General features: G+C 46.9%; 1 protein-coding gene across 1 annotated transcript; it reads right to left on the reverse strand.

The window, feature by feature from the left end:
• Positions 1-274: 274 nt before the first annotated feature.
• LOC132591130 (uncharacterized) lies at positions 275-8002 on the reverse strand. Its single transcript, XM_088656039.1, has 5 exons — positions 7558-8002; positions 7343-7428; positions 4930-5006; positions 4381-4507; positions 275-2460 (listed from the first exon to the last, which is right to left on the reverse strand). The coding sequence occupies exons 1-5, from the start codon at positions 7968-7970 to the stop codon at positions 1142-1144; spliced, it is 2022 nt and encodes a 673-aa protein (XP_088512165.1). The 5' UTR covers positions 7971-8002; the 3' UTR covers positions 275-1141.
• Positions 8003-13841: the final 5839 nt, after the last annotated feature.

Genomic DNA, 13841 nt, shown 5'->3' on the forward strand with positions numbered 1-13841 from the left:
GGGGGGGCCTTCGCTCTGGAGGACCCGCCCCCTCCCCCGGGATTTCCCCGTCCTCTCTAGGAGGAAGGCGGGTCAGCTGCTTTTAACCCTTCGGACGGGGAGGACCAGAGGGAAGGGGGAGGTGGAGGGACGGCAGAGGGAGATGCTGGCAGGCCAGACGGGGACCGGGCCCTTCTGCATGCCAAGCAGGTACCCTTCCCAGCTATGGTGGCCCTTCCCAGACTATTCAAGGGACGGAGCTGTGAGCTGGGTCTTGACTGGGTCTTCCACCAAAGAGCCCCTTCATTCCAGCTGCCACCTCAGAGTATTTTTAAATTTTCCTTTATGATTTATGATTACCTTATTTTTCATTTATTAAATTTGTATACTGCCTTCATTTGAAGATACCAGGGCAGTCCCCAGCATTAACATTAACATTCAAAATAGAAACACCAATTACATAATAAAAACTAAAATGAAACACACCAATATTTCCCTCCCACAAAGAAACTTAAAAGGATAAAGTTTAATTAGCCAAAGGCCTGATAGTTATGTTGATGTTGTAATTACTTAAAAACCCTTCCAAACTCACAGCCAATCATCACTCACCCCCAGAATTTAAAACTCCCCCTCCCCCCAGCTAACATTGCCTTAAATCTATTATAATACTGTACTTACTATTATTACATTAATTACTATGTTAGAGGAGTATACAGCTTTATATAAAACACCAGAATAAAGCACCCAAATTTTCAGCAGAAACAAATACATGAACAATTTCTAAGAGTCTCATGGCAGAGCCAGTATAGTATATTGCCTAGCGTATTTGACTACACCCTGGGAGATCTGGGTTCAGGGAGATCTGGGTTCAAATCCCTACTTGGCCATGAAGCTCACTGGGCAGCCTTGGGGGGCCTAACCTCCCTCACAGTTATTCTCACGACTGACAAGGAGGTGAAGAACCATGTAACCCCAAAAGAACATACGAAGAAATGAGATTCTGACTAAACATCAAGAAGATGCATTTCAGTTGGGTTAGACTAGACAACCCTAAAGATTCCTCCCAAGGCTACTACAGTAACTCCAGGATTTCCCCCACTGTGAGTTCTTTCATGGGAAGTGAGATTTCCTTCTAGTTGAAGCTCTTTCAACATTCCAAGCACTATTCAGGTTTCTCCATTGTATGAATTCTTTGGTGGGAAGTGAGACTATTCTTCCGAATGAAGCTCTTCTCACATTCCAAGCATTTATATAGTTTCTCCCCTGTATGAATTCTTTGATGGGAAGTAAGACTACTATTCCAAGTGAAACTCTTTCCGCACTCAAAGCATTGATAGGGCTTCTCCCCAGTATGAATTCTTTGATGGGAAGTGACATTGGCCCTCTGACTGAAGCTCTTCCCACATTCCAAGCACTGATATGGTTTCTGCCCTGTATGAATTCTTTGATGGGAAGTGAGGGCAGAACTCTGACTGAAGCTCTTCCCACATTCCAAGCATTGATATGGTTTCTCCCCACTGTGAATTCTCTTATGTCGAAGGAAGTCTCTTCTTGTAGTAAAAAACTTCTCACATTCCAAGCACTGATATAGTTTCTCCCCTGTATGAATTCTTTGATGGGAAGTGAGACTGTCCTTCCGACTGAAGCTCTTTCCACACTCCAAGCACTTATATGGTTTCTCCCCTGTATGAATTGTTAGATGAGAAGTGAGACCGGAGCGATGACTGAAGCTTTTTCCACATTCCAAGCAGTGATAGGGCTTCTCCCCAGTATGAATTCTTTTATGGGCTTTGAGAATTGGGCTGTGATTGAAGCTCTTCCCACATTCCAAGCACTGATAGGGTTTCTCCCCACTGTGAATTCTCTTATGTCGAAGGAAGTCTCTTCTTGTAGTAAAAAACTTCTCACATTCCAAGCACTGATATAGTTTCTCCCCTGTATGAATTCTTTGATGGGAAGTGAGACTATCCTTCCGACTGAAGCTCTTTCCACACTCCAAGCACTTATATCGTTTCTCCCCTGTATGAATTATTAGATGAGAAGCGAGACCGGAGCTCTGACTGAAGCTTTTTCCACATTCCAAGCAGTAATAGGGCTTCTCCCCAGTATGAATTCTTTTATGGGCTTTGAGAATTGAGCTGTGATTGAAGCTCTTCCCACATTCCAAGCACTGATAGGGTTTCTCCCCACTGTGAATGCTCTTATGTCGAAGGAAGTCTCTTCTTGTAGTAAAAAACTTCTCACATTCCAAGCACTGATATAGTTTCTCCCCTGTATGAATTCTTTGATGGGAAGTGAGACTATCCTTCCGACTGAAGCTCTTTCCACACTCCAAGCACGGATAGGGTTTCTTCCCAATAGGATTTCTTTGATGGGAGCTCTGACGTAAGTTCTCTCCACACTCCAAATCTTGATATGGCTTCTCCACTGTGTGGATTTTGTTGTGTTGTCCCTTGTTCTTAATTTCTAATTCATCACCACCTGCAACAAAGAGAGGAACAGATCAGAGCCTAAGAAAGAAATGGAGTTCCCAGTTTTTGAACAATGCTCATGAACATTTGTGATAAAGGAAGATCTGAACTGAGTTAGATGGGAAGTCTTACTGCAGAGATCACTGCCTGACTGACATTCACTGACATATTTATGGGAAATTCAGATTCAAAAAGCCTGTTATTTTGAGAGATGAACTTTCTTTGGCTCAGTCATTGAACCAACTCGATCTGCAAGGTCAGAAGTCTATTTGAATATGAATTGGATTCTCTGTCTACCAATTACCTAGCACCCAGGGGAGAATTAAACTGCTGGGTAATGACAGAATCTTAAATGGGTATGGAAAACAGATCAAAAAGCTCTAACTACTGGTGATTTCAAAAGATTAAAATGAATACATAGTTCTGAAACTTTGCCTTTAACTTCTAAAATAATCTGTTCATAAATCTCCTATCTCTATTTTTCCTATGTGGGATGGACTGAAAACTGATGGTAACTTTTTATAAGAGAAGCAGAGACGATCAAAGGAGGAGAACTAATAAATCATAATTAGTAAATCATAGCAAAGATAACTGTAAGGGAGAGACTGTATAGAGAACCTCCCCCTTGCATCAGAAGCAGCTCCTCCCCAAGCAGTGATGGTAGCGAGGGCGCTGAGGAAACTAGTCAGGAAGTGGAGAGAGAGGGCCAGGGCTCTGGCAGCACGGGAGAGCCCCGGCTACACGGGAGGGAGGAGCAAAGAGAGGGGGAAAGGGGGGAGAAGGAAAGCATGGAGCGTAGACCCTTTCCTCCGGTTCCAGAATTACGCAGGAGAAGGAGGGGAAGGAGGTTTGCTGTCCCGAGACTCTTATGTTGGAGGAAGTCACAGGGCGGTTCAGTGCCGGATTCTGCATTGGACTGAGTAGACATGTCTTACACACCTGTCTCACTGTAAATAGACTGCACAAATAAAAACTGTTTAAAGACAAGCATGTGGAGCGTCATTACTCTAGAGTAGTCGCAAGAACCTCTGACAATGAATACCTTTTGATTTTTTTTGATATGCAATAACCAACAGCTAAGAGATGACATGCGCAGAATGGCTGGAGAGGTTTGAGAGAGACTGCAGATGAGAGAATGGACAGAATCTGTTGGGGAAACATCTGAGACAGCAGTAGATGAAGAAAAGTCCACAGCTTTACAACTGTATGAAGGGATGAAAGAAAGAAAGAAAGAAAGAAAGAAAGAAAGAAAGAAAGAAAGAAAGAAAGAAAGAAAGAAAGAAAGAAAGCTGTTCTGAAGCCAGAAGAGATTTATGGATGATTGGAGGTGGAAAAGACTGAGGACTGAGCTGAAAATTAATACACAGGCAGAAAAAGTGGGAAACTTTCAATAAAAATCATTCTTTTTTTAAAAAAAGTTCCTTTGCTGCACCAAAAAATGGACAGAAACAAAAACCTGACAGAAGCTACTTCCAGAAAGCCTGCCCACATCCTGATCCTTGTGCAAAAAGGCAGAAGCAGAGGAACAATACAGTGTTACCTCGAGTTACAGACGCTTCAGGTTACAGACTCCGCTAACCCAGAAATAGTACCTCAGGTTAAGAACTTTGCTTCAGGATGAGAACAGAAATTGTGCAGCGGCGGCATGGCAACAGTGGGAGGCCCCATTAGCTAAAGTGGTGTCTCAGGTTAAGAACAGTTTCAGGTTAAGAACGGACCTCCAGAATGAATTAAGTTCTTAACCCGAGGTACCACTGTATTCACAGACAAAACAGTCCCTAGCCCTCCATGCAAGTTGAGCTGTGGGGGTGTGAGAATCCCAGGTGCTCTAGGGGGCAACGTTGGGATCCATCAAAATATGGGAGGTTTGTCCCAGAGAAATATCTATTAAATTCCAAAAGAGATATGATGACCCAACAGGGAACTTTACCAAGAGAGATCATGGTCCTGCAAGTCTCCTCCATGACTTCCTGATGCAGAGCTCTCTGGGCAGGATCCAGCAACGCCCACTCCTCAGCCGTGAAAGAAACAGCGACATCTTCAAAAGAAACTGAAGCCTGAAAGAAAAATATCCTTTTCTTAGGCAGCATAAAGATTATTTCCTGCACGGTGCTCTTTTGCTTCCTGCCTGGATTGTTTTAATGGGATTGGTCTGCCGCACATTTTGATTATAGATGCTTTATCCAGTTTGCCAAATGGAAAAATCCCCTCTCTCCTCTCCCTGTGTGTTGCTCTGAGATGGAACGACTCTCCAGATGTCCTAAAGACAATTTATAACGAATAATGCTAGTGACATTCAGAGTTAAGGTGAATTGGCAACTCATTATCCTCAGTCCATAAACCTTCATTAATGGCATTTTCAGCCTTTGTTAAGGGCAGCTTTGACAGAAGCAGTGAGGGGGGGGGATTTGTTATGTCTCAGAAACGCCCTCTCTCCCCCACCCTCAGCCTCTCTCCCCCCAAGGCTCCTTCCCCCTACCTGATCTGGTTCCTCAGCCGCTGCTTCCCCTCCACCAGGATGAAGAGATGGATGTCTTGCCGGCATCCTTCTTTCACCTGCGAGAGACAAAGGGAAGTGGGGAGACAGGAGAGCAAGATGCTTCTCTCAGAGGTGCATTTGGGAGTTTGTCCTCATTTTATATTTTAGTTATGTCTAAATACATCTCTTCTTTGGCCTCTTGGCCACAAGTGTCTTCCCAATACCATATTTTTTCACTCCATAGGATGCACCTAGTTTTTTAGAGGAGGACAAGAAGAAAAAAAATGTTTTGCTTTCTTGAATTGTCCTAGGCTCAGGCTCTGGCTTTTGCGCGGTGCAGGAGGGGGCATCAGCCATCCAGGAGGGGACAGAGGGAGGGGAGTCAGGAATCACAGTTTGTTTGGAATCACAGAGTTTGTTTGAAACTAATGTGGGGCTAGCATGCAGCAGCATTTGCTATCTCGGCCCCCTTCTGCCAGGTGCACAATTTGAGATTTCAGGGAAGGGATGGTCAGACCAAGATGCTCAGGGAAAACCTTGCATGCAGCCAAGATAAAAATACCCTAGTCCAAAAGTTCTGTATATTAAGGCGGGATTCACAATAAAATGCTTCAGAAATTTCATGAAGACTTTAAAAATAAGTTTGTGGAGATGCAAAGGACTGAGAGATGAGAAACAGATAGAAACCAAAATGGAGAGAACCAAAACCAGGGCATGTGGCCCCTTTCTCAAGGGACCCAGAGCCAGGATTGTGCCTTGTGCAAGCACTTCGGCTTGCAGGGGTGGAGGGTGTAGGGGCAAATGTTTTAGATGCCATATCTAAAGCAACAGCAGCAGCAACCACCACCAGCCGATTCTCCCTGCCCATTCAAAACTACCCTATAAGGGAGAGTCTGATTCTCAGAAAGCCTCCTCTCCCACATGCTAGCTTTGCAAGTGTGAATACCCAACCCCCCAAAAAAACCTGAATCTGAAGTGATCCTGTCCAGAAATAGATACCTAAGCAAGAAGCAGACAAGAAGCAGCGGGTGGAGATTAGCAAATGCTAAGGAAAGAAGAGCTGGACCATAAAGAAGGCTGATCGCCGAAGAATTGATGCTTTTGAATTATGGTGCTGGAGGAGACTCTTGAGAGTCCCATGGACTGCAAGAAGATCAAACCTATCCATTCTGAAGGAAATCAGCCCTGAGTGCTCACTGGAAGGACAGATCGTGAAGCTGAGACTCCAATACTTTGGCCACCTCATGAGAAGAGAAGAATCCTTGGAAAAGACCTTGATGTTGGGAAAGATGGAGGGCACAAGGAGAAGGGGACGACAGAGGACAAGATGGTTGGACAGTGTTCTCGAAGCTACGAACATGAGTTTGACCAAACTGCGGGAGACAGTGGAAGACAGGAGTGCCTGGCGTGCTCTGGTCCATGGGGTCACGAAGAGTCGGACACGACTAAACGACTAAACAACAACAAGGAAAGAAGGGGTGAAAGAGAGAGGGGGAAAGAGAGAGGGAAGGAAGGAGGGAGGGAGGGGAGAGAGAAGGAAGGAAGGAAGGAAGGAAGGAAGGAAGGAAGGAAGGAAGGAAGGAAGGAAGGAAGGAAGGAAGGAAGGAAGGAAGGAAGGAAGGAAGGAAGGGGTCAGAGAGAGAAAGAAAGAAAGAGAGGGGGGAGGAAGGAAGTAAGGATGGAAGGAAGGGTGGATGGAAGCAAAGTGAGAGCCGCGCACAGCGCCCAAGCGGCTCTTGCTTTTCTTGCTGGTACAGCGAGCTGGGAGAAGGGACGGACTGACGGGAGCTCCGTCTGCCACCCCCCCTCCCAGCTCACCGCAAAGCAAGCGGAGTAGGCTTGGTAACCGGCAGCAGGGGGGGAGGGAGGCACCCCAAAAGCGCTCCTCCTGCCTTCCATGCCTGCTTTCCAATGGAAGGCAGGCAGCTCAGCCCGGGAGAAACTGTTGCTTTTGCAAGCAGAGTGACAGCCTCTTTGGCGCGCGCCTGCCTTCCGGGGCTGCTCATTCCTCCCCCCACCCGCCACCGCCCGTCGCTCGCAAAAGAGCTGTGGTCGGGAGAGGCGCAGCGCCTCTCTCAACAGTGCCTCTGATCCCTGCTCTAACTAGCGGCAAAGGTGGGCAGCGGCAGAGGCAGTGGGGGCGACTAGCAAGAGCAGGGATCGGAGCCTGCAGTTGGGAGAGGCACTGGCTCAGCGGCAGAGGCATCCCTCTGCGTGGACTGCAGCGGCAGCCGAGGGATCCTGCTGCCGGAGCCATGTCATTCGCTCTATAGGACGCACAGAGATTTCCCCTTACTCTTGAGGAGGAAAAAAGTGCGTCCTATGGAGCGAAAAACACGGTACTGAAATAACCCCCAGAGTACAGTAGTTTGAGAATCGCCAGAATGTGACTGAGAAAAAACTCCGTCCTCACCCAGCGGCCTCTCTCTGGTGTCCAGCAAAGTCATCTCTGCCTCAGATGAATCAGGACCCATTTCTGCAGACAGGTCCCTTTCCTGAAAGAGCAACAAGAATTTGTAAGTGAGAATGTGAGGAAGGGTTAGAAAAGGAAAAAGGATGAGCAATTAGGAGAGTTTTTTAGGATCTTCTCCCTCCTGTTTGGAGCCCCTTGGGAGTATCCAGAGGAAAGTCTCTCTCACCTGCTTCCTCTCCTCTGCCTGACTCAGGAGGAACCCTTCGGCCAGAGCCACTGCCTGGGAACTGGTCTCTGCTCCGCATTCCCTCACCCAGCTCTCCATCTCCGGGGGAAGGACAGCCAGGAACTGCTCCAAGATCACCAGGTCCAGCATCTCAGCTTTTGTGTGCCTTTCCGGCTTCAGCCACTGACGGTCAAGGTGGTAGAACCGGCTGCAAACCTCTCGGGGTCCTTTGGCCTCCTTGCAGCGGAACCGCCTCAACTGCTGACTCTGCACCTCTGAGTGGAGGGTGTCCTCCTTATACAGGATCTCCTGCATGGAGTTGTCCCAGAATCCCCCACTGCTCCCAGTTTCCATAATATGGCTTCTTCCTGCTTCAGGGCCAGCTGGGTCTTGCTCATCCATCTGTGCTCTCAGGAAGCTTCCAAGAGAATGTAAGGAATCCCCCTTTTCACCTGTCAAATTCTGAATGAGATGTGCTGGCAAATTATACAAAGCAAATTCATTGTTCTGCACTATCAGGAGCAGAAAAAAAGTTCTCTATTAAGTGTGGATGTATGGGCCAGATGCTTCAGGGCCAGCCAAGTCTTGCTCATCCATCTGTAGAAAGGAATCCAGTTTTTCTTTGTCCAAGTTTTGTCTGTCTGATTTAGAGGTGCTGGAAAATACTGCAAAGGAAATAGATTGTTTTGTTATGAAATTGGCACACAGTCAGCAGAAGAAGGTGGTCCTCTGAGTCTTGGATGAGTGTGGATGAGTCGTGCTAGGAACCAGGGCTGGACTGCACCACAGGCCAGACTCTGAGCTTTCTTGAAGAATGAAAGGAAGAAGGGAGAAGAAGAAGAAATCCTCTCGCCCTCCTAGGGGGAAAGTGACCAGGCCAAAAGTGGAGGCAATTGAAGGGGTTTCTGTGAGATGAATCAGGCTGGTGGCTCCTGCCTTTCAGTGTGTTCATCCAGGAATGAAGTCAGAATAACTCATTTGTTCCAAGCAAAATAGAAAAAAATTCCTTCAGTAGCACCTTAAAGACCAACTAAGTTTTTATTTTGGTATGAGCTTTCGTGTGCATGCACACTTCTTCAGATACACTTGAAACATTACACATTACATTTGTTCCAAGTGTAATGTGGACACTAGGCTAGAGTGGGGTTCCTCAAGAGTTGCTCTCCCTCCCACCCCCATTTCAGGGCATTTTCCTTATCTGCTTCTGTCTCGTTTTCTAGCACTGTGGAACTCAAATGTCCTCCAAACAGACTGCTGGGGTGGGATCCCTTTTTCTCTTTTCTGAGGGTCAGATCCTGATCTGGCCAACCCCCTGAGGCCCAAGTGGGTGAGGCCAAAGTTCATGTGAGCCAGACCAAAGGACAGCACTAAGAAGTGCAATATTGTGTTTTATTATTGAGTTTTAATGTTATCGGCTGATCTGGGAGCTTACGGTGAAGGGTGGGTAATGAATAATCATAAAAATAAAAATACTGTGATGTAGCTTAGCCCCGCCCCCACAGCCAGATATGCTTGGGGGTTCTCCTGGGGGGTTCAGATGACCTCAGTGACTAGCAGGATCCCTTTCCAGCTCTGACAGAGAGGACAAGGCCAGGGTCCCCCACGCTCTGGATCCCACGAGGCTATGGCAGTGCCCTCTAGGCGGACTACTCCAAAATGCAGAGGGGCTGGGTTCCCTCTCTTTATTCGTGGCATTTCTCTCCCCTCCTTTTATCCAAGGGGGCATCCAAGGACCCCCCTCCTCACTGAATCCCCACAACCTTGAGAACACATCTAATTCCCCTATTAAAACAGCTGCTTTGGTGGCCAGTTTATTTCCTGGCTCATTTCAGGGGCTCACACTGGGCACCCCAAACATCAGAACATCAGCAGGACTGGGGCGCAAGAGCGATTCAGAAGCATCGCTGGGGAGACAAGAGCTCAGCCCTCCCGCCTGAAGCCAAGCAGAGCCCCTCCTCCTCCCTGCACTGGTCCCAGCCCTGTATCCTGGGGCAGGGAGTTCCATAGGCTTGACTCTGCACAGCAGGAAGAAGCGCTTTATCTTCTCTGCCCCCTCCCCTCTTCTAACAGTCAGGCTTTCCTTTTTATTTCTTCAGTATGCTTTATGTCCAAATATTTCCGTCTCCCTACAACCTCTATCAGTAAATGGGACTGATTCCTCAGTCTGGGGGGGGGGCATTTTCAGGCCTTTTTCTTCTCTCCCCAAAGACCCCTCCCTTCCCAAACGGAGTTGCAGAGCTCCTGTGACCTCGCCCCCTCCCGGGCTTTGCAGAGAGGAGGGGGGCAGGAGGGCTCTGCTCCTTGACTTGGGGGTCCCCCCTGACCCTCCCTGCATCCCAGGGACTCCCCCCTTCTCCCCAATGAGCAGAGACTCACCGGATTCCAGGGATGCAGCACGTGCAAAAGAGAGAGACAAAGGCCCCCTCCCTCCTCCTTTTGTAGGCAGGCGAGGAGAGGGAGGGGCTTTGGATCGGGAGTTTCTCCCCCCCCAACCCCACCCGCCTTTATTTCCTCTCCTCTCTGGGAATCCCACTCAGTCCCTTTTAACCCTTGGCAAGCCAGCGCCCCCAGCGTCCCCCTCTCCGTCTGGTGTCCATCCTGCCTCCTGCGACAGGGAGTTCCACAGTTGAACTCTGCCTTGCGTCAAGAAGAGCTTTATTTTATCTGTCCTGAATCTTCCAACATTCCCATTCCTTGGATGTCGAAGAAACAACCTGTGGTGGTTGAAAATATATCTAGAGGAGTCCTAGAGAGTTGGAGGGTTTGCCTCAAATGGTGGAAGAGTCATGGCAGGAAATATAACCCAGGAGGAGAATGAATTCCTACAGAAAGTTGTCTATTTTGTGAGGGAAAGATGGTTCTGTGAGGAGAAGGGAGAGGAGAGAGTCGGGCAGAAGCAGAAATGGAGGGAAAAACCTCTGAGGGAATTTCAGTCAGGAGACAAAATGGAGGAAACCAAAACCTGACAGAGAAGCTCAGGCTTGGAAGAAAACAGATTCAGTTGGTGGGAAAAAGGGGGACAAGGAAAAAGAGGCTCCGCTGGCAATAAAAGGACATATTTTGAGCTAAAACTCAGGCGGAAGATGCAGATATGAGATCCAGAGGGCGAGAAAAGAGGCCTAAAAAGAAATTTCCCTCAAGTGCAGGAGATGCAGCTGAGGGCAGAGAAGGGGGAAATAAATAAAATCAAATAAAACAAATCCCCTCAGGGAAGAGGGGGAATTGAATCCCAAATGCCAGGGAGGGGGAAAGGGAGAGGAGAAGAAGAAGCCTTTCTGTTTGGTCTTGAAAGGACTTGGTTGTCCCAAAAGGGAGAAAATGGAAATAATTGGTTCAGCCCAGAGACGCTGGTCAAGCGGAGCAGAGCTGGCCGGAGAGTTAGAGGGAGGTCTATAAATTCTAATACAGTGGAACCTCGGTTTATGAACACCTCGGTTTACCAATTTTCAGTTTACGAACGCCGCTGACCCATCTGGAACGGATTAATTCACTTTCCATTACTTTCAATGGGAAAGTTGGCTTCAGTTTATGAACGCTTCAGTTTATGAACAGACTTCCGGAACCAATTGTGTTCATAAACAGAGGTACCACTGTAGTAGTAGTAGTAGTAATAATAATAATAATAATAATAATAATAATAATAATAATGGCAGCCCGGGGGGAGGAGGAGCTGAAGGGATTGAGGGATCTGAGGGGACTTGAATCCAGGCCAAGATGGTGAAGGGAAGCCAGAATCTGGCAGGGAAATGGTGGCCTGGAGGTTGAGGCGAAGGAGGAGGGAATTATTATTGTTTTATTCATTTAATTTATTTTCATTTTAGGAAACGACAGGAACTATTCCCACTTGTGTCCGCCTAAACCCACATTCCATGCTGCAAAGTACTTAGCAGAGCAAAGGCAGGATTACTTTTAATTACGCGAGGCAGACAAAAAGATTGTTGAAAGTCCAGATCTTTCAAAAGAAGATTGACTGCATACCCTCCAACATTTCTCTAATGAAAATAGGACCGTCCTATTCCATTATTATTATTATTATTATTATTATTATTATTATTATTATTATTTATTATACTATTTACACCCCACACATCTGACTGGGTTCCCCCAGCCACTCTGGGAGGCTTCCAGCATATATATAAATAAACATAAATAAACATTTAAAAACTTCCCTATAGTGGGCTGTCCTGAGATGACTCTGGGGTCAGAGAACTGTAGATTTGGAAGGGCCTCCTGAGGGTCATCCAGCCCACCCCCTGCAATGCAGGAATCTCAACTCAAGCATCCCTGAGAGATGGCCGCCCGACCTAAGAAGGAGTCCTTTCCTCTTCCTCTGCCCTCCATCTTCCAACAGTCTTTCTTATTGCATAGGTCAGGTTTTCCTTTTTAACTTTTCGGTATATTTTATGTCCAACATTTCCATCCGGCTACAACCTGTTAGTAAATGGGACTGATTGCTTCCCCTGGACGGGGTTTCTTTGCGGGATCTTTTCCAAAAATCCCTCCTCAAAAGGGGCCAGGAACCTCTGCTCCCTGGCTTAGGGGCCCCACCCGCTCACCTGCCCCCTCCTTGGCCTCCCTGGCCCCCTTCTCCCCATTGCACCCTCTTCGGGCAGAGAGAGGAGACTCACCAGAGCCCAAAAAGGCTCCGGGGCAGCATTTGGGAAGGAGACCACAGCCGCCAGTGCTGGATTTATGTCTAAGCTCAACCAGCTCTGGCTTAGGGCCCCACTTTCTTGGGGGGGGGGCCAAAAAAATTAAAGGAAAATACCCTGGATGTACATTTCCAAAATACAAGATAAAAAAGAAATAAAATAAAACCTACATACAGCAACAGTGTTTTAGATACTTATTAGGTCCATAATTCACAGATCGTGAAGCTCAGGCTCCAATACTTTGGCCACCTCATGAGAAGAGAAGACTCCCTGGAAAAGACCGTGATGTTGGGAAAGATGGAGGGCACAAGGAGAAGGGGACGACAGAGGACGAGATGGTTGGACAGTGTTCTCGAAGCTACGAACATGAGTTTGACCAAACTGCGGGAGGCAGTGCAAGACAGGAGTGCCTGGTGTGCTATGGTCATAGCTGCCAAGTTATCCCTTTTTTAAAGGGATTTTCCATTATGCTGAATAGGCTTCCTCGCGAGAAAAGGGAAAACTTGGCAGCTATGGCTATGGTCCATGAGGTCACGAAGAGTCGGGCACGACTAAACAACAACAACAGATCCATAAATTACCCTGTAGCATATATTCAACCCAAAAAAACAGCGACAATTTGTTGTTGACAAAGGACAGCTGGACCTAGAAAGGGCCCCGTTACCGTCAGTATACCTGACTTGGTATAAGGCAGCTTCCTGTGCTCGTATGAGAAGATTTCCCCAGTATAAAGACACTTTCTTAGTATAAGGAAGATGCTTCTTCCAGCAAATAAAAGGGCTTCCTCGAAGGTGACTGTTAGGAAGAAACTCCACTGAATGCAACACTTGATTTTGTGGAGAAAAAAGCATAGCTTTTAGAGTTATGTGAGCTTCCTTGATTCAGGACTTCATACTATTGACGCCTAAATGCTGCAGTGCACTATGTTATTGCCGTTTTTATTTTAAAGGAAACCCTGTTTTCCTTTGCAGACATGCATGAGTGTTTTCAACGTCCAGAAGACGAGAGTCCAAATGAGAAAGGCGATTCCTGCACTGCAAAATCTATAAGTTTTTGCAGAACCTTTGGGAACGTGTTTTGCTATTTCTTTTATCGCATTTTCTCAGAGTCTTCATGAAGTACTGGCATGCTCCCAGAGCCAAACCTCACCTTCGCCCTCCTCAGATCCCTCCTGCTCAGGGGTCAGCAACCTTTTTCAGCTGTGGGCCGGTCCACCATCCCTCAGAACATGTGGTGGGCCGGACTATGTTTTGGAAAAAATATATGAACGAATTCCAAAACCCCACAAATAACCCAGAGATGCATTTTAAATAAAAGGACACATTCTACTCATGTAAAAACACACTGATTCCCGGACTGTCCATGGGCAGTCTTATTTGTCTTATTACAAAAGAATTTCAGAAATAGACTGGAAAGAGAAGTTGCTGAATTGCAACTCGTTGTTGTTTAGTCGCTTAGTCAGAGCACGCCAGGCACTCCTGTCTTGCACTGCCTCCCGCAGTTTGGTCAGACTCATTACAACTCATTACCAAACTTAAAACTATGGAGAGACCTGGTCTGAATGGAGACATTGGATTCTTATCTCATTATACATGATAAAGCTATTTTTAGCTATCTCACC

This window comes from Zootoca vivipara, chromosome 12 (assembly GCF_965207765.1).
Source record: "Zootoca vivipara chromosome 12, rZooViv2.hap1.1, whole genome shotgun sequence".
Classification (NCBI taxonomy): domain Eukaryota; kingdom Metazoa; phylum Chordata; class Lepidosauria; order Squamata; family Lacertidae; genus Zootoca; species Zootoca vivipara.

Bases quoted from the DNA above. Each gene is read 5' to 3' on its own strand.
- LOC132591130 (XM_088656039.1), bottom strand. From the start codon at position 7,970: ATGGATGAGCAAGACCCAGCTGGCCCTGAAGCAGGAAGAAGCCATATT. The intron at 7,429-7,557 runs TTTCCTCTGGAT...CTTGTTGCTCTT, and splicing joins AGGAAGCAGGTGAGAGAGAC to TCAGGAAAGGGACCTGTCTG. The intron at 2,461-4,380 runs GTAAAGTTCCCT...TCTTTGTTGCAG, and splicing joins CAGGACCATGATCTCTCTTG to GTGGTGATGAATTAGAAATT.